The 26,201-nt window shown below is 42.7% G+C and overlaps 1 protein-coding gene across 2 annotated transcripts in view; it reads left to right on the top strand.

The window, feature by feature from the left end:
• Window positions 1-25,333, top strand: part of LOC130405092 (piezo-type mechanosensitive ion channel component 1-like) — a 62,766-nt gene extending 37,433 nt beyond the window's left edge. The window contains exons 33-53 of one of the 2 annotated variants that reach the window (XM_056610057.1): window positions 1,293-1,465; window positions 1,558-1,652; window positions 7,844-8,014; window positions 8,178-8,439; window positions 8,605-8,793; window positions 9,173-9,382; window positions 10,546-10,738; window positions 10,905-11,022; window positions 11,394-11,541; window positions 13,419-13,571; window positions 13,857-13,918; window positions 14,094-14,252; window positions 14,424-14,571; window positions 18,951-19,139; window positions 19,711-19,803; window positions 19,961-20,133; window positions 20,537-20,659; window positions 21,260-21,339; window positions 22,121-22,316; window positions 22,446-22,587; window positions 23,246-25,333. In XM_056610057.1, coding sequence (XP_056466032.1) covers window positions 1,293-1,465; window positions 1,558-1,652; window positions 7,844-8,014; window positions 8,178-8,439; window positions 8,605-8,793; window positions 9,173-9,382; window positions 10,546-10,738; window positions 10,905-11,022; window positions 11,394-11,541; window positions 13,419-13,571; window positions 13,857-13,918; window positions 14,094-14,252; window positions 14,424-14,571; window positions 18,951-19,139; window positions 19,711-19,803; window positions 19,961-20,133; window positions 20,537-20,659; window positions 21,260-21,339; window positions 22,121-22,316; window positions 22,446-22,587; window positions 23,246-23,374 — 3,206 coding nt within the window. In that variant the 3' untranslated portion in view covers window positions 23,375-25,333. Of the gene's footprint in view, window positions 1-1,292; window positions 1,466-1,557; window positions 1,653-7,843; window positions 8,015-8,177; window positions 8,440-8,604; window positions 8,794-9,172; window positions 9,383-10,545; window positions 10,739-10,904; window positions 11,023-11,393; window positions 11,542-13,418; window positions 13,572-13,856; window positions 13,919-14,093; window positions 14,253-14,423; window positions 14,572-18,950; window positions 19,140-19,710; window positions 19,804-19,960; window positions 20,134-20,536; window positions 20,683-21,259; window positions 21,340-22,120; window positions 22,317-22,445; window positions 22,588-23,245 lie in introns of those variants that run through there. The other variant, XM_056610058.1, reaches the window with a different exon arrangement.
• The last annotated feature ends 868 nt before the right edge of the window (window positions 25,334-26,201 follow it).

Genomic DNA, 26,201 nt, shown 5'->3' with positions numbered 1-26,201 from the left:
TGGCTGGTCTACGACCAGTCCAAGAAGTCTATGTTTTGTAAATATTGCCTCGAGGCAGGGGAAAGGACATCAGAGGTTAATAAATAAGTGTTTGTTCAATTTGTAATAATTACTTAAGTTTGTTGAATGTGTTCACCACTTCTGGCTGCTGATGTTTTAAAAGAGGCTCTCATAGTCACTTTACTATTTAATATGTTCATTGTCACTTCACTGTTGTTAAATTTGTTCATATAGTGTTGCTTTTGTATATACGTCCTATTTTGTTCATATAGTATTTTTATTTTTTTGACTGTAGTATGTGTGCTACCAAAATAATTTTTGTGCTACTGAATTTTTTCGCTTGCTAGCACCAGTGCTACCATTTTAAAAAGTAGGCGTACAGCCCTGCAAGGGGCGGTTCAGCGAAAGGAGGAGGCGTGTTCTGGCGCAAACGTTCCCTGGTGCTATTCTGCAGTTGCAGAAAACAATTGCGCCACAAACCAGGAAATACCTGGTTTAAAGCAGAAGCGCGTTGTTCAGATGCTATTTTTCAACATTATGCACATGCATAATGTTGCTTGTGTACCTCGCGCATACACTTTGCTTCTCACATCTACCTAGCCACACATCTATGCAAATTATTTGGGAAAGAACAGCTGATACAGCGGTAATAATAAGTTGACACATTTTCTTGACACAGACATCGAGTACAAGCCCATAACTTTTAAGATTGATGAGTTGATCGTGAGAGAACATTGTTTTACCGCGAGTGATTGTTAAAAAGAATGAATGAATGCGGGCGCGCGTGTGTGTATGTGTAAAATAATTAATGAATGCGGGCGCGCGTGTGTGTATGTGTAAAATAATTAATGAATGCGGGTGCGCGAGTGTGCGTCCATCTGTTTAAATACACGCATACTAAACACGCATAATACATTCCATGGCAATGTATATTAACGGGGGGACACATGCATATTAGGAACACAAGTCAATAACGATAGTGCATACAATACTGGTAAGAAATTATGTTTTTTTAATGTATTGCGTATATCATTAAATAGAACCACAGTTACCTCACATCATATGTGTGTTAAGTTTTCCTCGCCAAAATTTATTTGAGGACTCACTATTTCTGAAGTTGTGGAAGAAAACGCCATTCCATGTGTGAATTAGGCCATATTATTTTGCCATAAACTGAGCCATTTGAACTTTGAAATTCATTAATTTCTAACAATTCCACTCATACATCTACTCAATAGCTGTAGAATGTGTGGGGTGTGACCCTCTGTCTTCTGCTTCATGTTGATGTGCAGGTCATGGAGCAGTGGTCCAAAGGATCCTGGATATCCTGAGGTTCTTATGGGCCATCGTGTTGGCAATGGTGGACGGGCTGTCTGAGTGGCTCAATCTGTTGACTAAACAGTACAGGGATACTTCTACTGTTCTGTGCAAAGAACGCTACCTGCACATACACAAGATAGGACAGGTAATGTCCACAGACAATACCAGAAGGCTGTTAAACATAAACTACTCCAAATGCTCCATTACGTGGCCCCTAAATCTGCTTTCCCCTTCCAGCCGGGGACCACAGCAGAGCCTTCAGGGGACAATCTCTCTGAGGACGGGGACACACTGGAGAACAGCTTAAATGAGACAGATGCAGAAACAAACAAGTGAGCCTGTCTGTCCCAGGTTTCTTGAAACAACAATTAAAAAGAGAAATAATAGTTATAACAATAACAACATTAACAATCAATCAATAATATATTCAAATACGAAAAATACTTTGGGAAACCATAACACTGGCCCTTATCATATATATTTACATGCATATAAATGTATATATATATGTATATACATGTAAATAAATATGTGTATGTATATACTGTATATATATATATATATATATATGTGTATGTATGTATGTATGTATGTATGTATGTATGTATGTATGTATATGTATATATATATATAGACAGCAGGTGAAAAAAAGAATATATATATATATTAGTGCTTTAAAGCGATTAAAATATTTAATCGCGATTAATCGTATTAATGCCATTGTTAACACGCGATTAATCGCATATTTTTTTCTATTCTAAATATCCCTTGATTTCGTGCTGCCCCTCCCAAAGTGGTACAGCCTAGGTGGGCCTTGAACTGCGATTGGTCAGAAAGACGTAACAGCTAATGACAACATTGAACTCTCGTGCAGGCTCGAACAGAGTGACACACACACACTTTTAAGGAGTTTTTCACCCGCTCCGTATCCTTGCTTGCCCCAACAAGTTCGTGCAGCGAGCTTGTTGTTTTGTTCGCCGTGTTGCTAGATTCGGTATGGTTTTGTAGTTTTTCTGACGTGACTAGTTGTTGCTAGACAGCATGTGAAAAAACTCCAACGTTTGCCAAGCCAAAAGAGCGTTAAAAGCGCGTTAAAAAAATAAAGCCGTTAAAATTGGTTTGCGTTAATGCCGTTAATAACGTGTTAAACTGACAGCACTAATATATATATATATATCAGTGGAGGCTTCTCCATTGAGGAGAGGGAGGAAGATCCTCCTTAACATTGTTGAGAATAAAAAAATGTAGATTGCAGACTACTGTAATGAATGAATGCCCTTAAATATGACTACTTTAATGACTTTGAATATATAATGTTTGTTTCCCTGGGTAAAGGGATATTAGCACCCCCTATCGCCTATTGACAATAACTTCAGGGAGGGCGTTCCTCCCTCAGCCTCCGTTGTCGCCCATTCATTTCCTCGAAAGTACTGGCGGCCGGGGAATAACATGGGTTTCAATGGGAGAAAGGAGGAAAGTCCTCCTCTGAGCGGGTGTGACCTTAAGTGGTCCGATTCGCGCAAAACTGCCTGCGTGCAGTATACAAACATTCAGTCACGTGGAGATTCAACCTTTTCAATTGAGCAGAAATACTTTTTAATGTACCGTTAGTCCTTACATTTATCAAGGGGCTTTATTTAAAGCTACAAAAATAATACAAATAAAATAATAAATAAAAAATTCAACGCAACTCTGACGTCCCCCAGCTGGTGGGGGGCTAATGACGTTATCGTTTGCGTTTCAGGCGTCCACACGAATCCTAACACGAAACAGCATAGGTCCAGATAGATTTGAAACCACCTCCGTAGGTGGTTTCAGAAATTTGCGGTTTCGGGGACCGGATTCGCCGGCTCCTTCTGGACGGTCGGCCGAAATGCACAAGACTTATGCGGTTTGACCAAAAAATCGGCATTGTGTGGACGGGGCCTAAGAGACGCAAAGCAGGTGAAAGTATCTGAGCGATGGCGAGATTCGAACATTTGCGAATAAAGTGTACAATGGAAACATTGGAAACAGAGGACATTGTTCATGTTTTATTACACAAAGCATTCCATTCATTGAGTTACAGTGCTAAGTTAGCGACCAAAGAAAAATGTAGACCACTTCGCAAAATCGAGATCACCAAAAGTAATGGCAACATCAGTGTTGTGGGTGCTACATGGTATGCTAAGTACTCATGGCTTACTTGTAGCATTACTAGCAATCGACTGTATTGTTGGCCCTGTTTGCTAATAAATAATGGCAAATCTCCAACATGGTCCGTTCTTGATAGGGCTACCAAACGCCACGACAAGTGTCAAGATCACGTTGGTGCTGATATGCGACTTTCCTTGCTAGGCACCATGCCTATAGATCAGGTTGTTTGAAATAATGTTCTTGTTCTTTTACTATTTTGTTACTCTGACCTTTCTGTTTGATATTGTGGAAAGGGTGTGAAAAGGGTGAATGATTCAGAGCATGATGCATTTTAAATGGCATCACTTTTAGTCTTGAGGCTTTCTTAAAACAATTGTAACTGAAAATAAACATAGCTAAATTACAACCATTAACTTCAGTCATTAAGGGCAAAAATAGGCCCAGATTTTTTTATTTACTTTTACTAATCAGGAGTAGGCCTGATTTGACTAATGGGCTTTGCATCCTTTCCTTCTGCCCTTTTAGTCCATTTCAAAGACATGCTGCCCACCAGTTTTCAAATGACAGTGATGCCACTGGTGGCTTTGTATCAATTTTATACACATAACTATCCCTCCATACTATTTTGTAGTTCACCAAATCACCCTGAAACAACTTGAGTCTCACATTCTTATGCCGCCATACACCAACAGTGCAAGCAGGCCAATGGCAACCAAGCGCGCAGTCTTTCCTCCCTCACTTTAAAAACCACCAGCCACCACTGATTGTTTAAGTGGGATTTGGCAGGTGGGGGAACTCTCAAATTTTGTGTTGGCGCAACAAAGAAAAATTACTCACCATGTAACAACATATTGGGTATTGTGTATTATTTTTCAGATACGATAGAGTCACTTTCGTTCTGAGTATCACACAATTTAATTGCTTGACATTTAATGGTTTTACTTTGGTCCAGCCATACTGATATGGCAATATGCAAACATTGCTGAACACCACAATATGGAACACAACCTTGCTTTCCCAATTTTAATTCAAAAATGAAAATGGGAAGTCCAAAACTGACTCATATTTTAAACACCCCAAAATGTTTGCAGACAAGAACAAAGAATCACAACCTATGTAGAGTTTTCTGTAAAACATAACAATAAAAAACCACCAAACAATAATCTGTCTACGTGCATACAGTCAAAATAGCTCCCATACTGACTAGTACTATGACTTAATTGTCACGTTTTTTTTTAACATATCTCTGTGGATTCCACTGTTCAACAGGAGGCCCAACCAAAGAAATAAACATCAATGCCGACACCTTAAGTTATCCATTAGGCTATTTCCTGATTTAACTAGGCCAGGGATGGGCAACTTTCATGATTAAGAGGGCCAACATTTTTCATCATCACCATCAGAGGGCCACATGAACACGCACTTCAACTAATTGGATATGAGAGAAGGTACCAATAATTCAAAATCAGAACAAAATATGTGCATATATATGTCTTATTCAGTGGCGGTGTCACACTACATTTGTACCGGTGTAAGTGCCATATTGGCTCGGCTACCAGATCGGCTCGGGGTCAGTCGTCTGCTGATTACGTCACACAATACGCTATCTACAGCAATAAGGTCTTTTATGGCTTAAATTAAAGAGCCTGTAATGATCTTTCATTTTGAACATAGACCATTCCCAACCTATCTGTATGGATAGTTTTCTTCTAAAAACAAAACATCCCTCGGAATCATCTTGGCTGTTAAGATAAGCCGTCCGTGTTGCCAGATTGGGCACATTTTCAGCCTGATTTGGCTACTTTGAATCACGTTAGGCTGGAAAAACGGGACATATGCCCAATCTGGCAACACAACCCGAAACTAGACAGACCTACTCGCGCTCACACATGTGCTCGCTGTGGTTGCTATGACGACAGCCAGAGCTACAGCACAAAACAGCCAATCACAACTGTCCCTTAGCAGCCAATCACAATGTAGCCTACGCCCATTCAAGCGTACAGCCAATGATATTGTGTAACGTAATCAGCAGACGACGGACCCCGAGCCGATCTGGTAGCCGAGCCAATATGGTACTTACAAAGACGAAATAACATAATACAGTTAACGGATCGCTAGATAATGTAATGTTTTGTTGGGTTCCTTAATAAACACACGATGTATCTTGGAACAGACATCAACATGCAGCGCGCCAATCCAACTGCGCATGCTCCGTGTGACGGTCTAATAACTGATGTTGATATCATTACAGATAACACTTGTTTTTACTTTATATTTGTATTGTATTTAATTGTTTAATCAAATTTAGCAAGTAAACTGAGTGTTTAAAGCAGGTCAAGGACGAAATAGCACAATACAGATAACGGATCGCTAGATAGAAGGTTCGTGAATGTTCACGTCATTCGACGTGATCGTCCGTTGCCAGGCAACGGACGATCATCTATTGCCAGGCAGATTTGGAGTGGATTACGTATGGATGACGCGCCCGGTACAAATTTGGCAGCCGGTACAAATTTAGTGTGACAGCGGCTGGTGATAACATTTGTGTTTGGGACATAGTCATGGAAGGAGGGTCTCGGGGTCCTCCCACAGAAAATTTTGAATTTGGTAGATGTGATGTCCTGTATTCTGGTAACCCTAACTCTCAAAATTCATTCAGATTCATAGCCTAAGTATGTTCATTCAACCAAAATATATTAATTTCATATTTTCCATGCTGAAATGTTTTTTAACATGTCTATACTCTTGTTAAATTTCCCATGGCATGCTACTTTATAGATGCTTTAGGGCCCCTAGCACAGTATTTGAAGACATTCCGAAATTCAGCCGTGGTACAGAATTACAGCCACTACGAGCTAGTCGCACATTGAGCTTTCCCCCAAACGCTTTAATGCAAATGAGGAGGAGAGAGGCGGGTCAAGGAGGAGGGTGGGGGTGTGGCCCTGAGCAGCTTGCGGCCACGGTACCATGCGCTCTGTTTACAGTGGATGTATCACAATGGCGAGGCGCACACAGCCTTTGGCCGTGTTCTGTAAATATTCTAGAACACTCCGGGTGCTCCGGCGGGAATCCTGGAGCTCTATATCTCAATAATATCATATTATACATAGATATCTATATCATATAATATATATGATGATCACGGCCAAAAGCTGTGTGCGCCTCCAGACGATATTATGAATCTCAAACGACTGCGTCGGGTTCTCCGACGTCTCTGGTTCTTCCACGTCCAAAACATCAATCTGAAGTAGACTGAACCACGACATGGAGGAGGAAGGGATTGTTGCCCACGATTGTCTCCTGCCGGAGCCTAGCTGCCGAGGGACCACCGCCTCGGCAGCGGGTAGCGCTTAGGCACCACCACCTCCTGCAGCAGGCAGCACCAAGGTGGTGGTCAGCGGGCAAGCGGGAGACATTCGCGGGCAACAACCCCTTTCTCCTCCATGTCGTGGTTCATGTACTTCAGGGAGACAAAGCCAAAGTTTCTTTCCCCCAATTCCTTCTCAACCATGGCTGAGATAACTCCCACTACAAGTCTCGTTATGGAAATACCAAAGACTAGAGTCCGACGTGTTATGCGCCATAACACCAACAGCAGAACGGTTATCCAAATAGCAAAGAAGTGTACAACACTTGCGTTACAGTGTGTATAATCACACAAACACACACACACACATGTGCCGCGCGTACGGTCGTAGCTCATTGTCTCATTGGCGGGCCAAATTCTCTGGGCGGGCAAGGCAGAGAAAGGGGAGGTAACTTGGCCCCTTATGACGACGTATGGGGCCACATGACAAATAAGCACGCGCGAGCAGGGTACCTAGTGCTCGTTTAACACCGAACGCAAGTTTTAGCCACGTGGGGACGGGAGGCAAGCTTGCTAGGGGAACTCATATTAATGTTAGAAAACCTCATAAAGTGAGATTTTCATGCCATGGGACCTTTAAAGAGTAACAACAACAGCCACATGAGTGATTAGTATTCTTTCAGTTCAAAGGGCTCACATACATCATCATTCAATGGTGATGAAAACTGAAAAACAAAGGCCCAACATTAAGTGCAACAACTAGCATTATATTCAGTGCAGTTTTGCTATATGTAGTGGCAACTTAAGTTGAAATTACTTTCATGACTGTAATCGTTTCTAAGCAAACTAGACACATGGGTTGGCCTTTGAATTCTATGAACAGATACTCTGCCTTTCATCTTGACTGAAAGGTACGGTTTTCTTGATCAAGTTTTCTGTAAAAATCTATTTATATATTCATTTATCTGAGGTGCCGGAACACAGTTCCGGAGCGTTCCGGCCCACTTTAACCCCTGTATAGATATATATATATATATATATCTATACACATATATAATTTGTCCTCCCCTTGTCTCTCAGTTTCCTGGCCATCACAGGTTGGTCCACAGTACCACCAGCAGTCTATTATGGTGGAACTGAGCAGTCATCAGAATCCACATCGTGCAGCACCGTGAGGCTGGCAGTAGAGCCACAGGGGGGTCACAAACAACACAGACACTCCAGAACAGCCAGTGAAATGCTGGGAGAAAGGTAAGGGAAGGGAAGGTCGCTAACCTTCTCAGTGGATAAAGAACTCATCCGTAGTGCATAGATAGAAGCATATGTCAATGAAAAGATTTGTACGAGTAGATTTGTGACAGATTTGGGATAGATTTGTGACATGAAACCAACTAACTCAGATCTGTCTCTGCAGTTCTCAGTTCTTCATCGAGGAGCTGGAGCAAAGCAGGGACTTCTACGCCAAGCAGAACCGCCTGTTAAAGCTCCTCTTTGCCTTGTACAGCCTGTTGGCTGCCAACTCAGAGCTGGTCTGCTATTTAATAATAGTGCTCAATAATGTGGTCTCAGCCTCGGCCATATCCCTTGTCCTGCCCATACTCGTGTTTCTGTGGGCCATGCTAGCTGTCCCACGACCCACCAAGAAATTCTGGATGACGGCTATTATCTACACAGAGGTAAGTGGAAAATGGAAAGGCATGTATGGATATTGTGGTTAATTGTATGGATCAATGTTACTGTCATAATTGTCAGAATGATGCTTTGGCTTGTACTAATCCACAGTGCTTGTGTGAACAGGAGATCGGTCATTCACCATTTACTAAATGTTGATCTTTCAACAGGTGATGGTGGTGGTCAAGTACCTGTTTCAGTTTGGCTTCTTTCCATGGAATAGCGTTTATGAGATGACTTTAAACGAGGACAAGCCCTTCTTTACACCGCGGATCTTGGGCCTTGAGAAGACAGACAACTACATCCGATACGATCTGTTACAACTACTAGCACTCTTCTTCCACAGGTCTTTGCTGATGGTGAGTAACTTATTATATTATCTAGGTCCAATGTGTGTCTTCTTTTGGTCACCGAGCAAAGCACTCAGGCTTTCATTAAGGGCATGCTCACTTTAGTCATTTGCATGCACGCTTTAGAGGGTGCCGGCCGCTCTAATGAAGTTACACTCACACTTTACTGAAGTGCACGCCCTGAAGCTTCAATGCACCGTTGACAAAAATGTAGTAAAGTCATATCAATAATTTATTGGTCAATTAATTGACGATAAAATTTGATACAAAAGTTAAGCGCCACTATGGATCACGGTTGATGGATTTGTTGGGCCCAACCTTAAGAAGAGCTGCAACACGCTGCAATCAGATGCATGGACAACAGTAACCTTGTGTTCCTTTTCCAAAGCGCTACGGCCTGTGGCACCAGGAGGGCCCGCTGGAGGAGAACACAGCGGCCAACGAGGACGGCATGGACAGAGAACGGCAAGGAAGGGAGAAGGAGGAAGCAGCAAGGGGATCAGATGAAGACGTTTTTCAGAGAGGACTTGCGAACAAGGACACCAATGAATCCGACTGGACCGACCAGCAAGGCCCAGTCCTGATTCAGTCAGAAAAGGCTTGTACTATTTTCTTTAAAACACAAGTGACACAGGATGGTGGTGATAGTGAGAGGCTCCTATCAGTGGCGGCTGGTGATCAAAAATATTGGTGGGGCACAGTAATAGACAGGGTCCCCCCCCCCCCCCCCCCCGTAAAAAATATTGAATTTAATAGATTTTATTTCCTGTATTCTGGTGCATTTTGGGGATGGCCACTTCCTATTACCTATTACCTACTATTCATTCAGATTCATAGCCTACATCCTGACTTGCAGGGCCTGGACAAGCTTACATTGCATATACAGACCTACGTTATGGCCATTCCACCAGCCATTCCTATTTTACCCATTGTTGTTATTCTGATAATGAGACAAATCATGATCACTGTCCTATAGTGTCCATTTTTTGTGAGTCTCAATGTCTACTTCAAATGCAGTTAGAAATATGGGACAGTAGCTTAATTTTGTTTATATGCTACATGCCGAAAGACAAAATTAATATGTAACTTACTTGCTCCTTTTAAGTATAACATTGCTTGGGGAGTCCAATTCCGCTACTGAAATGGGTGGAATGTGCTTACAACTCTCTGGTAGTTAGCGATCTATCTATTCTCTACATGTAGTTGCGTTGAGCGAATGCTGCTGAGGGAGGTAACCTATTTGATTGATTCGCTGAATTGTCCAATGATGTGGTGATAACAAAAAAGAAAAGGGACACCATTGGCCTTGGGCGCACACTGGTGCGACCCGAGGGCGAATTTTCTTGCGCCAATGAAAAGCTGTCTCTGCTTGATAGACTGCAAAAAGTTAGCGAGCTTACATTGACTTCAACGTGGCCGGCGCCCCTGACTTGGAGGAGGGCTTTATTTCGAATGACCAATAACTAGCCTAGCCCAAATCATTGACGTTCTGACGCATTTAAATGGTTGCTGGCAGTGAAAATTATATCACACAATTAAACAAGGATAGACGCTATGTATTTTTGTTGATTTATTACGAATTGATAATAGTTGATTAATAGTTGGTAGATATATTTAAGTGAATATTTCTCGGAGGGGCGGCGCCCTAGCGCCCTCTATTGACCCACCGCCACTGGCTCCTATACTGCATACTGAGCTTCTTGTGTTTGATCTGATGGGAGTAATCTTTATTGAATCCCAAACCGTGTCCAATCAATCCAGGATGAACACCGTGACCCTGCTATTGTTATTGGATACACCCAAGAGATAACTGCCACTGGACCGCAGGATGGTTTGGAAAACCCTGCTGGTCCAGAGAACACCAAGCTAGAGGGAGAAGGACACACGGAAAAGACTGAACCGAGAAAGAGAAGCAGACTCCGCTTCCGGAAGGCCAAACGAAAGACGAGCAACGGTATTCATCTACGATATCTTGGGGGCTACATTGGTTTTAGGAAACTATATTTCTCTATGCATATACTTATATCTCACATATATGCATGTGAATATATGTGTGTGTGTGTGTGTGTGTGTGTGTTTGTGTGTCATGTGTTTCTGTTCACTTTCTAACTCTCATGTAGATTTGCCAACAGAAGCTTCACAGCCAATCAAGGAGCCGGTTAAGAAGAAGGGGGAGAGCAGACGAGCTGAGAGACTTTTAGCTGCAGGACAGAAGATAAAGCATGTGTTAGTCTCCCGGTGAGATGAACCCTCACTGAAAAGACTCAGGACTCAATTGTTCAGAGTTCATCTAGACTCTGTATAGCAAATCCCTCCCACCCCTCCTTAATGTACGCACTTACGCAGGCTTGCTTCTATGAACATCCTTACTGTACAAACAGCGATAGATTGTTTCTCTGTCTTCTGACAAATGTTCTTATTGTAAGGCTCTTTGGATAAAAGCATCTGCTAAATGCCCTGAATGTAAATGTAGCTCACACTTTGTAAATACCTGCTGTTGTGAGTTCCCTTCATACTACGAGAAGTTTGTACACTATGACCTTTTTGTATAAGGCTAATGCAACAGGAAATATAATTAGTTGTTATTTGTTGCCTTTCTTTTCCTCTAGCGTTCAGGATGTTTACAGACCTACCCGCTGTTTCTTTGTGAATATCCTCCACACGGAATACCGTGCAGCTACAGACGTCTACGCTCTCATGTTCCTGACAGACGTGGTTGACTTTATCATCATTGTGTTTGGATTCTGGGCGTTTGGCGTGAGTATTAAACCAAAGTAGTAAACCGTTTCTATTTTCATCTGTATTCTATTTTTTTGCAACATTCTTCAATGGCTTCATTCTCTAATTTTTCCTGCCCGGGTCCTCTGTTTACCGTCGGTCTCTCAGTCTGTCATCTTACATGAGTGGTCCAACAAAGTGGTTGGTTGATTTTTCCCTGTGTTTTTCTTGTCTGTTGTATGGGACTGTTACTGCTGCACGCACTGCCTTAACATTTCCACCAGCAGATGTTTGTTCCAGATGTTACGGTCCGAAACGTTAGGCAGGGAGAACTAATAACTATAACTATAACTAATAATGGAAAAGATGTTGCTAGGAATACACAGATAACCTGTTATCCCTCTATCCCAGAGAGGGGTGGAGGTGTTGGGTGGTGCAGACAGAGGGGTGGTGGTGTTGGGTTGTGCAGACAGAGAGGGGTGGAGGCGTTGGGTGGTGCAGACAGAGAGGTGTTGGGTGGTGCAGACAGAGAGGTGTGGAGGAGTTGGGTGGGGCAGATAGAGAGTTGTGGAGGTGTTGGGTTGTGCAGACAGAGAGGTGGAGGTGTTGGGTGGTGCAGACAGAGGTGTGGAGGTGTTGGGTGGTGCAGACAGAGAGTTGTGGAGGAGTTGGGTGGGGCAGATAGAGAGTTGTGGAGGTGTTGGGTTGTGCAGACAGAGAGGTGGAGGTGTTGGGTGGTGCAGACAGAGGGGTGGAGGTGTTGGGTGGTGCAGACAGAGAGGTGGAGGTGTTGGGTGGGGCAGACAGAGAGGTGGAGGTGTTGGGTGGTGCAGAGAGAGAGTTGTGGAGGTGTTGGGTGGTGCAGACAGAGAGGTGGAGGTGTTGGGTGGGGCAGACAGAGGTGGAGGTGTTGGGTGGTGCAGACAGAGTGGTGGAGGTGTTGGGTGGTGAAGACAGAGAGGTGGAGGTGTTGGGTGGTGCAGACAGTGAGTTGTGGTGGTGCTGAAAGAGAGGTGGAGGTGTTGGGTGGTGCAGACAGAGTTGTGGAGGTGCAGACAGAGAGGTGGAGGTGTTGGGTGATGCAGACAGAGGTGTTGGGTGGTGCAGACAGAGAGGTGGAGGTGTTGCGTGGTGCAGAGAGAGAGTTGTGGAGGTGTTGGGTGGTGCAGACAGAGAGGTGGAGGTGTTGGGTGGTGCAGACAGAGGTGGAGGTGTTGGGTGGTGCAGACAGAGAGGTGGAGGTGTTGGGTGGTGCAGACCGAGAGTTGTGGAGTGTTGGGTGGTGCAGACAGAGAGGTGTGGAGGTGTTAGTTGGTGTAGACAGAGAGGTGGAGGTGTTGGGTGGTGCAGACAGAGAGGTGGAGGTGTTGGGTGGTGCAGACAGAGAGGCAAGGAGAAGGAGGAAGACAAGGGAGGACTTTGCAAGCTGTAGCCAACTGCACTGATTTCAAATGAACGTTGTGGATGAAAAAGAAAGTAGTAGGAAGCATGAGAGTATCATCTTCTGGAGCTATGGTTCTGTTTATTAAGGAGCATAAAGGGAACAGGCATAGGCACCATCATGTCACCATCAACAAATCAATCAACACAGCTAAAAATCCAAACCAGATGGAAAGAGAATCTCTGGTTCACCTGTATGCCATTTGTGGCACCCATTGCACTCCTGACCATCCCTGGAAGAAGGGATCCCCTACACTGCGTTTCTTCTCAAGATTTCTTCCTTGCTGATTCAAGGGAGTTTTTTCTTGCCCGTGTGGGGGCATGGGTAAAGGGGGGTGTCACAAATATTTGGCCTGTTAAGCCCTTTGAGACTGTAATGGTGATTAAGGGCTATACAAATAAAATTGAATTGAATTGAATTGAATTGAATCATAACACAATGATTGAATACACTTATTGCTAAACTGTCTCCCCAGAAACACAGCGCTGCAGCAGACATCGCCTCCTCTCTGTCGGACGACCAAGTCCCCGAGGCCTTCCTGGTGATGCTGCTCATCCAGTTTAGCACCATGATCATCGACAGAGCTCTGTACCTCCGCAAGACTGTACTGGGAAAGCTCATATTTCAGGTGAGAGTGCAGATTTTCATGGAGACCATACAATGTATATTTTATATACCTAGATATTTGGCTAAGCAAAGATAATTATCGGTTATTTTTGGTTAGAAAATGTCATTTGAACATTGAAGGTAACATTACAATTTGTTAATCTTGTGAAAAAACGGTTCTTGTTTCAGGTGACTTCCTAACAAATTACAATCAGATGATCTTTTTTAAGGCTTACCTACAGCACCTTTAGGATGCTGGAAGACATCAGACATGTTTTCATCTGTGTCTCTTCTTTCGCTCCTATAGATTATCTTAGTGTTTGGTATTCACCTGTGGATGTTCTTTATTCTTCCTGCAGTCACTGAGAGGTGAGTACAAAACAATCTAGTAGCTCATACAAATTTGGGTCAAATTATTATTATTGAAAACATAATTAATTGTACAGTGCACCATTTGTTTTCTATCTTTCAATAGAGTAGCTTTTTAATAATAAAAAATACTAATGCCTCTCTCTCTCATTCTCTGTTTCTCTCTCTCTCTCAGGATGTTTAACCAGAACTTCGTGGCCCAACTATGGTACTTTGTCAAGTGCATCTACTTCGGCCTGTCTGCCTATCAGATCCGGTGTGGATACCCCACCCGAATTCTGGGCAATTTCCTTACCAAGGGATACAACCACCTCAACCTTTTTCTGTTCCAAGGGTGAGGATAGATGCAAGTATGAATAGGAAAGAGTTCTGCCAGTTGTTGCTGGGTTAGGGTTAGGAAAAAACACCAAGGTATTCCATCAACTGACTTTAAGGGGGCAAATTCCATAAACATAAATTGCATCTACAAATATGTTTCCATGCTCTTTTCCATGATTGTGTAAAGGTTCCGACTCGTTCCATTCCTGGTTGAGCTGCGTGCTGTCATGGATTGGGTGTGGACTGACACAACCTTGTCTCTGTCAAATTGGATGTGTGTTGAAGATATCTACGCAAATATCTTCATAATAAAGTGCAGCCGTGAGACAGAGAAGGTAAGGACCTGTGTACCCTCCTGTCCTGGCTCAGGTCTCGCTTTACATTGAAGCCTCTGTCTAGGCAGAAATCAGTGTTTTCTTTCAGGTATGTTAGTGTTTAGTGCCGGTTATAAAATTGTGAGGGACCACACACAAAACGGCATGTAAATCATACATTCTGCACGTTTTAACCTGTAGTAATTGGATTGTAGCGGTGTGGAGTGCTTTTGCCTCATCGGCAAACCACACACGACCAATACCATTCACAACCAACCCTGATCCACACTCTACAATCAAACACGACGTGAGACTAAACCATGGACGTAAACATAGCTGGATGCATCTGTCCGTCAAGCTTTGATCTGTAGTCTGCCGAAGATTCTCTGTCCAAGCTCAGGGGCCTCCTCGGTTTATTTAGAGGAAGAAGGGGTAAAATCCTTGTTTTGGCCATTCTCCCCAAATCACTACGTGAGCGTTAAAAACAGGTGGCATCCTTTCCGTTCTTCTTTTAATCAAATAGTGTCCAAATTCCATGTTAAACAGTGGTTTCACTTGCTTTTTGAGGCAAGTTTGATAGTCGGTTATCCAGTTCTCGATCTCTCTGAATGAGCCCCTGGACTGTCTGGACACTGCCATACGTAGGGCTCGGCATTCCCACAGAAAAGACACAACCTCCTGATCTCCTGCTGCTTGGCCTCCGACCAGAACGTCTTGAGCCCCCCCACCTCTGTCCTGGGGCCCCCGAGCAGAGCTCCGCTCTGTCAGCGTTTACCTCGAGCCAGTAGCCAAGGTCCACCGGTTTTAAGGGTTCAGGGTTAATTGTTGAGGTGACCTAGAACATGAAGATGCTCCACAAAGCTTACCCAAGAGCCAATCCACATCATTTCATAATTTCCATCTCGTTGAGCCCTTCCAGCAAAGTTGCAAAGGGTCAAGCTCTTGCGGCAATCTTGCTCTGTGCGAGTTGATTGGGCTGTGCCTATTGCCACTCTATCCCGTCCATGGCAGCAGTGAGAGCTGCAAATAATGCCTACAAGGCTTGTAAACGGGCTTCCTCTAGAACGTAGCGCTGCATGAGTACACTATAAGGTTCAGTATGGCAAATTAGTTGGTGATCCAGTGCCAGCTTCAACTTCCTCTGTCTATCTTTGGGCATGTTAGTTAATTCAGGTATTGAAACTAGCTCAGCAATGGTGGCTGGAGAGTGTATGGAGAGGCTTCTGCAACACAGGATACAATGACCGATGGCAGGCTGTGTCAGGCTGGGCTGGCACAGGCTGATAAGGGGCTTTGCCGAGTGTATACAGCTGGTAGGCTGGGGGAGCCTGTGGAGCAGGATGTACTTGGTGAGGTGATTGTGTGCTCAGCTGCTGAGGCATTGATAAGATGACTGCTGATACGCTGACTGCGCTGCGATGCCAGCGGAAGGCGGAAACACTGTCTTTAGGAGCACAGTAGGTGTGTGTGTGTAGTTATTGCGGATGGCCATACACTAGGTTGATAGGAGACCTGCCGATGCATGATGGCTGGGTGTTGGCTCACTGGCCGGAGAAGTGGAGCAGTAGTGATAGACTGGAGGTTAAGATGGAGCAGTTATGATAGGCTGTGGAGGTTAAGGTGGAGCAGTGATGATAGGCTGTGGGGGTTAGCGTGGAGGTTAAGATGTAGCAGTGTGATACGGGGGGGGGGGATAGTTTGATACGGGATAGTTTGATACAGAATATAAATGTGTCAATAAATATATTTTAATTAATATTTAAAGGGCCCCCCTAAACTTTCCAAATTAATATTTTCAGGGGACCTCAAGTCTCATTGGCTCCCTGGTTCCCCCGTATTGTTACCCTGGATAAAGGCATTTCCAAGCAATGAAGGAAACAATGACAAGGAGCTGAAGGACTGCATTCAAGTAGTTATTATCCAAATGCAACAGCCATCATTTTAAAGGTTTTTAAGTACTAACAATTAGGGCCCGACCGATATTGATTTTTGAGTGCCGATGCCGATGCCGATTGTTTTCAGAGAAAAATTACGATTACGATTTAATCGGCCGATTAAAAACAAAACAAAAAAAAGCATATAAAACGTAGTTTTTGATACCTTAAATATACTTTAACACTTTTGACGAATATGTGAATTGAATGCAGAACCTTTGAGTGTTTTAGAATACATTTACAGTCAAAAATGAGTGTAATGTCAAATGTAAAATAAATAAATAACTCCCAATGTGCTGCGCTCGCGAGCAGTGACTAACACGTGCGCGCTGAGCAGTATGGTCTCACCGTTAGAGTCTACAGTATAACAAATTAACATGGCCTGGGACCTAAAGAAAAACAGGCACAACATGCTCAAACAACGCGTCTTGTGTACATTGGTGAGGTGAGCGCGCAGCTGCCTGAGCGAGCGTGCTTTCATGTTGTACGGTAAAATTCAATCCCCTCTTTTTTACTCCAGCTAAAGTTGTTAGTTAGCAAGGCGAGTAGGAGCGCACTCTGCAGGATACTAAGCGCAATAACATTTAAAAAAATAATAATAATAAAAAATAATAATAATAATCGGTTGTAATCGCCGTCTTTTTGGCAGATGTTGATTATTTTCAAAAAGGCTATAATCGGCCGATTAAATCAGCAGGCCGATGAATCGGTCGGGCCCTACTAACAATATATAATGTCAATAAACACAAATGGGTAATTGAGTAGTTTGAAGGAAATATTCAGAGCAGTTTTTCCAACTGGACCCTTTTTTTTTGGATCTATGGCGCATTTCCACTGGTGGGAGCGCAGCGAAGGTGCGGTATAGAGTGGCGAAGACACGCCTCTTCCGGTAGAGCCAATGGGCCCATGAGATCAAAAAATATGAATGGGTTTCAATTGAGAGAAAGTAACTATTTTCTGGTCCCAGTCTTTATATGCCACGGATTACACATATGTTGTTTGTGGATTTAAATGATAATTTTTCATGTCAAGAGTTTATTGGGAAATTGTTCAGGGCCCAGTTTCCCGAAAGCATCGTTAGCCTAAGTGGATCGTGAAGTGCGTCGTACAAGCATCCTACCGTTTTGATCGTCGTGAAAAAGCTCGTAGCTAACGAGGACTCCAGGGGTACTCGTAGGATGCTAAGAGCATCGTTAGCCTACTATAGCCTCAGTGGCATCACAAGCGGACATTCCGTGTATTGGATGTGTTTTATTAAAGCACATCCAATACCGCGGGATTCCCAGCTGGCACAATTTCGCAACCAAAAACAGTGGTTACCGCCTATATATTACTCATATACTACTGTTAGATTTAATCAGCAACGATAGAGAAATGTTAGAAGTCAACAACAACATAATTTATTACAGCAATTTAAAATTCCAAAAATACATGCGCAGCCGAAATGAACCGATCAAACACCACTTCACAAGGCATATAATAAAATCAAATGATTCCATTGCTCTTGTGTGGGAGGTCGCTTTCGAGCTGCACTTGCTGTCTTCCTCTGATTTTAATTCAACCATCGTGGTTAAAATGTCTTCATTCGTAAAAAAATAAAACATTTGGTAGTATGAAATAATCCAAATTATTCTAAAGAGGGCTAGACTCCATGCGCTGCCCCGCCTCCTCCAGTGAACCAAGAAAGCCCGCGCAGTGAATACCGGGGTTGACCCCCTCGGTTTTATGCAGGAAACTTGAGATAAGAAGGTGAAATCGCCGGGCGTGCAAAGCTGCGATCGAACCGGCTTGGCAGCGTAAAAAGACCTATAGCCTACATCATCCTGCCCAACAATATGGGCAGGATCTAGACCAAGCTCTCCTAATCAGGTCAGCAATAGTTTTAATGTCTACAAATATCCTAGACTAGAGAGTGCGCGCCAATCAATGAAACCTTATGCGGAATCAGATAAAGTCTTTGCTGCGCAAAGCATGTTTCTGAAATCAGCACGTAATTGTCACACAAGCTATTTTTTATTTTTGTGATATGGAAGGGGGGAAAAGGCCATGAAAAAATGTACGCACAGTGCATTCAGGATTAGGACTGATACATATGTCGGCCTAGGCCTAATCAATTGTGTTTTAATATCTTTAGCATTCAAATTATTGCAGGCTCCAGTTTAAACATCCAGAGGTTTTCCTTTAACTAGCCCCTAGAGAAAATACCTTACACACACCAAAACACAGCCACATGAGTGAATGTGAGAACCTACATTAATGAGGTCTGAACCAGGCGCAGGCATACAGAAAACACACCAAAGCAACAAATATAGTAACATATTTGGAAGGTAAATGTGTACTACATCCACTATTTATCCCTCCAATGTCGAGGAAGGGAATGTTTGCATTACTCCTCGTTTGTGTTTGTTCGTTTGTTGAGGTGCATGGTGTTTGTGTGTTTGAACATGTTTTTTCTTCTTTTGTCAGAAATACCCCCAGCCTAAAGGGCAGAAGAAGAAGAAGATAGTGAAATACGGAATGGGCGGACTGATCATTTTCTTCCTGATATGCATTATTTGGTTCCCACTTCTCTTCATCTCATTGGTCAGATCTGTGGTGGGTGTGGTCAACCATCCCATCGATGTGACTGTGACAGTGAAGCTCGGAGGTTATGAGGTAATGATTAAATATATGATGCTTATATTGTTAACCCCATATCTATAATGAATCTAGACTGTGTTGATATCATTCGGCCAACGGCTGAATGATTTTTTGTGGCTAAACATGACTCACATCTGAAGCGGTGTTAACTTTGTGCAACAAACCAGACAACAATATAATTATATAACGTCTATATATATATATATATATATATATATATATATATATAGACGTTATATAATTGATACTAATACAATACCAATGGGCATAGTTTAAGTAGCTACATACAGTGTCTTCTTCCATAAGCCTTACATAACGACCACAGCTTCAAATAACTTTCATTATTCTTAATTAGAGTGTTTGAGATCGGTAAAGTAAAATCAAATAGATAGGACCATGAAATCCCAAAGCTTAATATGTATGATGTACGCATACATGACTGAAGACAATGTTTGATCCATGGGATTTCCTGGCAGGTAAGTCTGTGATTTGAGTGAAGGTCTCCCCTCCCCGGTAACAGCCCTTTGTCCATCATCCTGTAGCTACATACCTATATCTTTCTGAGGGTTGAACTTGTGTGTTCCAGCCCCTGTTCACTATGAGTGCTCAGCAGCAGTCCATCCAGCCCTTCTCTGAGGCAGACTATGACAGACTTACAACACTTTTTGGAGACAACGCTGTAAGTATCCATGCTTTAGATTGCTTTCTGCTATCCATCTCACGATGCATGATAGTGTCCTCTGTGAGGTTATTTTTCTTCTGGTGATTTAACTTAAATATAGTCACTGAAATCAACCAATCTCCAATCTACGTTTGAATGCTGTGTGGTTTTGTAGGTCGCCATGCAGTTCATAACGTTCTACAGTTCTGAGGACATCGTGACAGCCCGGATCGAGGGGAGCTCGGGGTCGGTGTGGAGGATCAGCCCCCCCAGCCGACAGGAGGTGGTAAAGGAGCTGATGGGGAGTCCTGGTGATCTAACGCTGCGGCTTGCATGGAACTTTCAGAGGTAAACAACACATCAGGTCAATGAGTAGAGCAGCAATAGCAGCAGCTATTGAATGTCATAATTAGTTATAAAACTAAGTTGTGTAGCATCTTATCCCAAATATCTTTGTTGTATACAGGGAATGGGTTAACCAATTGATTGGTTCTATGAACATCCTTACTGTACGGACAGATATATATTGTTGTGCTAAATGCCCTAAATGTAAATGTACGTATTGTACATTGTGACCAAACCTAGGGTTAAGTAACATGGTGTGAGAAGTAATAAATAAAAATGGAAACTTGTAAAAATATATGTTTTATTTAACATTATCATTGATTTTTCCAAATTGGGAGTCATTTTAAAATACGTTTGTTGAATGAAGAGACTTAACCCCTAATTTCTGTGTTTCTCCCTCCTACAGAGACTTGGGCAAAGGTGGGACTGTTGAACACTCGTTTGACAAACACTCCATAAACCTGGAGCCAGGAAACCCAGTCAGAGCGGACCTGGCTTCACTACTGGTTGGCAACCGCACTGAGCCTGTGTAGGTCATCTTGGCAGAAATGTGTATGTATGTGCATGCAAACATGTTAGTATAACATGCTTGGAAAGCAAAAACAGCTGGTTGAACACATTTCTTAGCTTAAACAGTTAACTTGACATCTTTGTTTGAATCTTTCTCTTCTGAGAATCCATAATTAGGAACATTTATTGGGCATATATTTTATAGCCTGGCATTTGCAGATGAATTGCACACAGCAATTATTCCAGAACCTCTCTGTAATTTTTTGGATTTCCCTGGACGTGGTTAACGGGTTAGACCAAAAGGCCTCTGGGCGATATTTCAGATCAACCAATCAGAGCAAATAAACAGGGGACGCAGCACTGAGTGAAGATTTTTTATTTTTATTTAAGTACCGTCATATTTATCCTTTCATTGTATTAATCCTGCCTCCAGATAGATAAAGGTGGAACTATAGTCGGTCCATCTTGTACCGGGCAGAACTCTTTTTGTGAGGGAGGGGAGGGGAGGGGAGCAAATTATACATTGTGAGATTCGTCTGGTTTCCAGGCTTTATATTTCAGGGTTGCATTTTATTTCTGAATTCTGTGTCTGATGACCTTTCAATTTAAATCTTTCCAGGCGTATTCCTCATATGTTCCCCAATTACATCCGGGCCCCGAATGGCGCTGAGGCCAAGCCGGTGACCCAGCTCTATGAAGGTCAGAGTCATCCCTAATATCACATGTTCCTATTTACATCACAGGAACAACGTGCAGCAAAAGAATGAATGCATTCATTACCCCAAGTTAGTCTCAACTTGTAAGTCGCTTTGAATGTACTAGTGCAGTGCCTGTTGGGAATGGGCCGGTTGCCTCCCGTATCGCTGCTGATAGCTTTCTGGAGAGGCGCTCATTCAAACACCTACACTCGACCCCTTGGATTCCATCGAATTACAATTATTTAGTTAACTGAAGGATTTGCAGACAAACAGAAACTACGCTCATTATAGTAAGAGAAATATTAGAGTACTGTATCCAGAAGTAGAGTGCCATACTGAGGTTCAGACAGTGAGCCAGGGAGTGTGTGGGCATATTTAGTGTCGTCTGTCCAGAGCCATGAAGCCCAGCTCCGACTGCCGTGCAGCTGGCTGTTGTTTTTGTTCATTCATATTTATTCATATCGAACAACATCTCCAAATAAGTCAACATTACCCTTCATCTGTCCCCAACAGTAAACATGCCAAGTGGGCAGTAGATCAGACATACAGATATACAGATTAGGACATACCTACACCAATACATACATGATTACATGTTTATAGCTCTACTATTCAGATAAGATCAGATGTTCTCTATACATTCATTATGGGTATTATTAAACTTGAACATTCTTTGTTTATATCCGTTAATAAGTATGTGCAACACATTGACTTTGGATCATGAATGATCGTTCATCTGCTGCAGTGTTTTTCATAAAAGTAATTATTGATTTTCTTTTCAGGGGATGAGGATGGGTACCAGAATGTGACTCTGTCCCTAATGAGCGACAGGTCCTTAAACCGCAGTGGGACCCAGGAGTGGTGGGACATTGCCATCGATGACTGTAAACCTTCCACAGGCAGCTGTCGCGTGTTGCCCATGATCATATTTAATGACAAAGTCAGTCCGCCGAGCTTGGGTTTCCTTGCTGGATACGGGTAAAGTATACAAAAATCTAATGTATACAGGTCACACAACAGACATACTCCACCACAAGAGGGGCAGTGCCATGTATTGAGGAACAGTAACTTATGTCTCTTCTATTCAAACCACTCCATTCCTTGCAGAATCATGGGTCTGTATGTGTCGGTGGTCCTGGTGATTGGAAAGTTTGTCCGCGGGTTCTTCAGTGAGATCTCCCACTCCATCATGTTTGAGGAACTTCCCTGTGTGGATCGCATCCTAAAGTTGTGCACTGACATATTCCTGGTGAGTGTATGCGCAAATAAAACCATACAAGACGCGCACTAAAACACACCGCAGTGCATTGATCTGCTGAATACTGAGATAACCTAAAATCCCCATCCAATTGAGACCCAACCCTAGATTGTATGTTAAAGATCCCATATCATGCTTCTTGCCATAATTGCATTTGAGGTTACTACAACAATAGGATTACATGCCTGTATTTTAGGAATACCCTGTTTTATTCTCACACTGTATTCAAACAAAACTACTTTCATCATCTTTCACAAACGTTCTGTTTTGTATCGTGCCGCTTTAAGGCCCCCCCTCCCGCGTAGCCCAGTCTGCTGTGATTGTTCAGCATGCCCACTCTGTTGCGATTGGTCGAACGCTTTGAACGTGTGTCGGCAATTCAATACCCCGAGAAGTTGTAAACATCGCGGGTGGCCGGGAGGCGGGACTTCTACTCTTTAAGCACCGCCCTGCACAAGTGCACTGCACTTATTAAGGGGCGTTCTCGGTGGGCGCGAATACTCCCCCTGGCTCCAGCTTAGATTTTTCTAGTTTAGCAGACGTAAAACATGTATACATGCGTCATATAACAGTCTAATGTCTAAAGCAAAGGGAAAAGTCGAAAAAGCATGATATCACCCCTTTAATGGTTGGTTGTATTTATGTCTAGGTCCGTGAGACAGGAGAACTGGAGCTGGAGGAGGAGCTCTACTCAAAACTCATCTTCCTGTACCGCTCCCCGGAGACCATGATCAAATGGACCAGAGACATGCAAGTCAGGGGTCGAAGAAGAAACTGACCCTTTAATTTAAAGAAGTATTTATGAAACAGTACAATGAATAGCAAAAAATGCAGTGCATTTACAACGGAATGTAAGCAGACATGACAGGACGTATGAATTATTTCCTAGATGACCTCTTGCAACCATCATTTGGACTCTTGTGGATTCTTGGTGTTTTTTTATTCATTTTCTATTTTTTTTATTCAGACTCAAATGAATAAGGGAACAAAAAATAAAAGCATAATAGACTAGCTGTGAACATGAAATGAGAATGGCGATTTTATCGTTAAAATAATAATGTTAATATTTTTATGGTTGATAAATTCCCCCTGAAAGGAGGACTTTATGAAGTGAAAACAATGCAAATAAATGAAATGCAACATTTGTCAGGTTGCTTATGTTTAACAAAGATATGAAGAAGATTGTTCTGGTTAGAATAACCATCAACAAAGGGGATACATTTATTGCAGATGTAGATATCTTGTATAGATATGGATACCAAACGATTCGGATACTTTAATAATTTTCAATGTGAAACGCCCACTAATAATAATAATACATTTTATTTGTAAAGCACTGTTCATAAAATAATCTCAAAGTGCTACAGAAACCGAAAAAATAATATAACAAAACTCTAAGGGCAATAACAAATTAAAATCCAGCGATAAAATACATTAATAAAAAATAGCTAAAAGAGGAGTTGATGTGCAGATTTAATTTTGAAAAATCGAAGGACAACTTAAGAACGCCTGCTTGAACAAAAAGGTTTTTAGCTCTTTTTTAAAAGTGTCCACAGACTGGGGTTTTCGCAGATGTTCAGGGAGGGAGTTCCAGATGTGAGGGTCAGCGGAGCAGAAGGCTCGGTCTCCCATGGTGCGAAGTCTTGTGCGGGGCTGATGGAGGTTTGTGCTTTGGGACCGGAGGTTACGGGTGAATGAGTGAGGTGTAAGGAGGTCTTTGAGGTATTGCAGGGCGTTGCTGTAGATTCAAAGGTGGGTGATGAGGGAGATCTTGTATTGAATACTTGAGGTTCTGGGGAGCCTGTGGAGGTTCTGAAGAAAGGGGGTGATGTGGTCTTATCTGCGGGTTTTCATCAGAGTTCGGGCAGCGCAGTTCTGAATGAATTAAAGTTTCTGAAGGTGTTTACTAGGTATAACGATGAGCAGGCTGTTACAATATTCAAGCCTGGAGGAGATTAAGGCGTGGACGAGTTTCTCTGAGTCAGAGAAAGTGAGGGGCGGAGTTTAGAAATGTTCTTGATATGGAAAAAGCAGGTTTTTACAGATGTTTGATGTGGTTTGCAAAGGTCAGTTGTGGGTCCAGCTTCACAACGAGGTTGGTAACTGTGGTTAAAAGGGGGATGTCTTGACCGGAGAAGGAGATTTGTGGTTATGGGTGATGACTGGACCTGATGAGGGGTGCCAATTTGTATGGTTTCAGTTTTAGAGCTGTTCAGCTGGAGGAAGTTGTGACTCATCCACGCCCTAATCTCCTCCAGTTAGTTGGAGAGGGCTAGAAAAGATGGTAAACATAAACTAAACATTGTTATGGCTGGAACTGGTATATTAAAACAGCTAAATAATAACCAGCAATCCTTTTCCAAGTAAAGGAAAAATGGATAAAATAAATACTATGCTTTCAAATTAAATTAACAGAACCACCACGCGTGGAAGGGGCTGGACAGTTGACCATGAAATCAGCAAGTCCTGCAGCGCGCATTCAGCCATGTGATTGGACAGAATCTCCTCAAACGTTGGTAGATTGGGTAAAGCATAGCAACCTAATCTGATAGAATATTGTTATGTGGCTCAGAAGCCACAGCTGTTTGTGTCTTCCAGTTTATAATGCCCGGTGGAAGGAAACAAAGGTACAGGTTATCCATCAGGGATCTGGTCTGACCGGGCCTTCAGTAAGTGTGATTAACCGCAACAAGCCGTTTTGAAAATCAGCCTCTTCTGACATCACAAGTGGGCATGTCCAAATAGATGTACGACGGATAGATGAGCAACATTTGCTACAGTCCACTGGGTAGGCTGGTAGACTGATCTATCCAGCACATATCTAGGTGGACACGCCTAGATGTGTCAACTCGAAAAAACAACTTGGACGATTTTAAAACCTCTTCTGACATCAGAAGTGGGCGTGTCCACCTAGATATGTGCTGGATAGATCAGTCTACCAGCCTACCCATTGGACTGTAGCCAATGTTGCTCATCTATCCGTCATACTTCTAGGTGGACACGCCCACTTGTAATGTCAGAAGAGGCTGATTTTCAAAACGGCTTGTAACGGCTAATCACACTCACACCTGGTGGTATAATATATCACCTTTAATTAAATTAAATGAACAGAACATTTTGTTGTACATGATAATGATGACAAACTAAAGACACCCTTTAACTTTATTTTGAAGTGTTGATGCATCAATAAAGTGAAAGTAAGACAGAAACGAGTTTAAGAATACGTCATATTCTTAATCCTTTAAGAATACTTAAATCAACAACAAGTGGTCGTAGACCTACAAGAAGTGATGCAAACACACCATTCACAGGGACACAGAATGACTTAGGAGTGAGATAAAGACGTCTGATCTCTTGTATATGAATCAGGGCATTAAGGTTTACTAGAATACGAGAGATATACATCCAACCCCACCGGAAGTTATGTAATTAATAGGTGACCTAGGCATCAAAGACACTTGGGAGTGAGCCAGAAACTTGGGGTCAATTTTATATGAAAGAAGGCCTCAAGGACAAGTATGTTTATAAATGTGGGGGCTGTATCCTAGAAGGTTGTAAAAAGCCTCAGATAATGCTGTATCTCATGACCTCTCACCCTTTGGCCC

Source organism: Gadus chalcogrammus, chromosome 15 (genome assembly GCF_026213295.1).
Source record: "Gadus chalcogrammus isolate NIFS_2021 chromosome 15, NIFS_Gcha_1.0, whole genome shotgun sequence".
NCBI classification, from domain to species: Eukaryota; Metazoa; Chordata; class Actinopteri; order Gadiformes; family Gadidae; genus Gadus; species Gadus chalcogrammus.
Note: the sequence above shows the minus strand (reverse complement) of the source record. Positions and strands in the feature narration are given on the sequence as shown.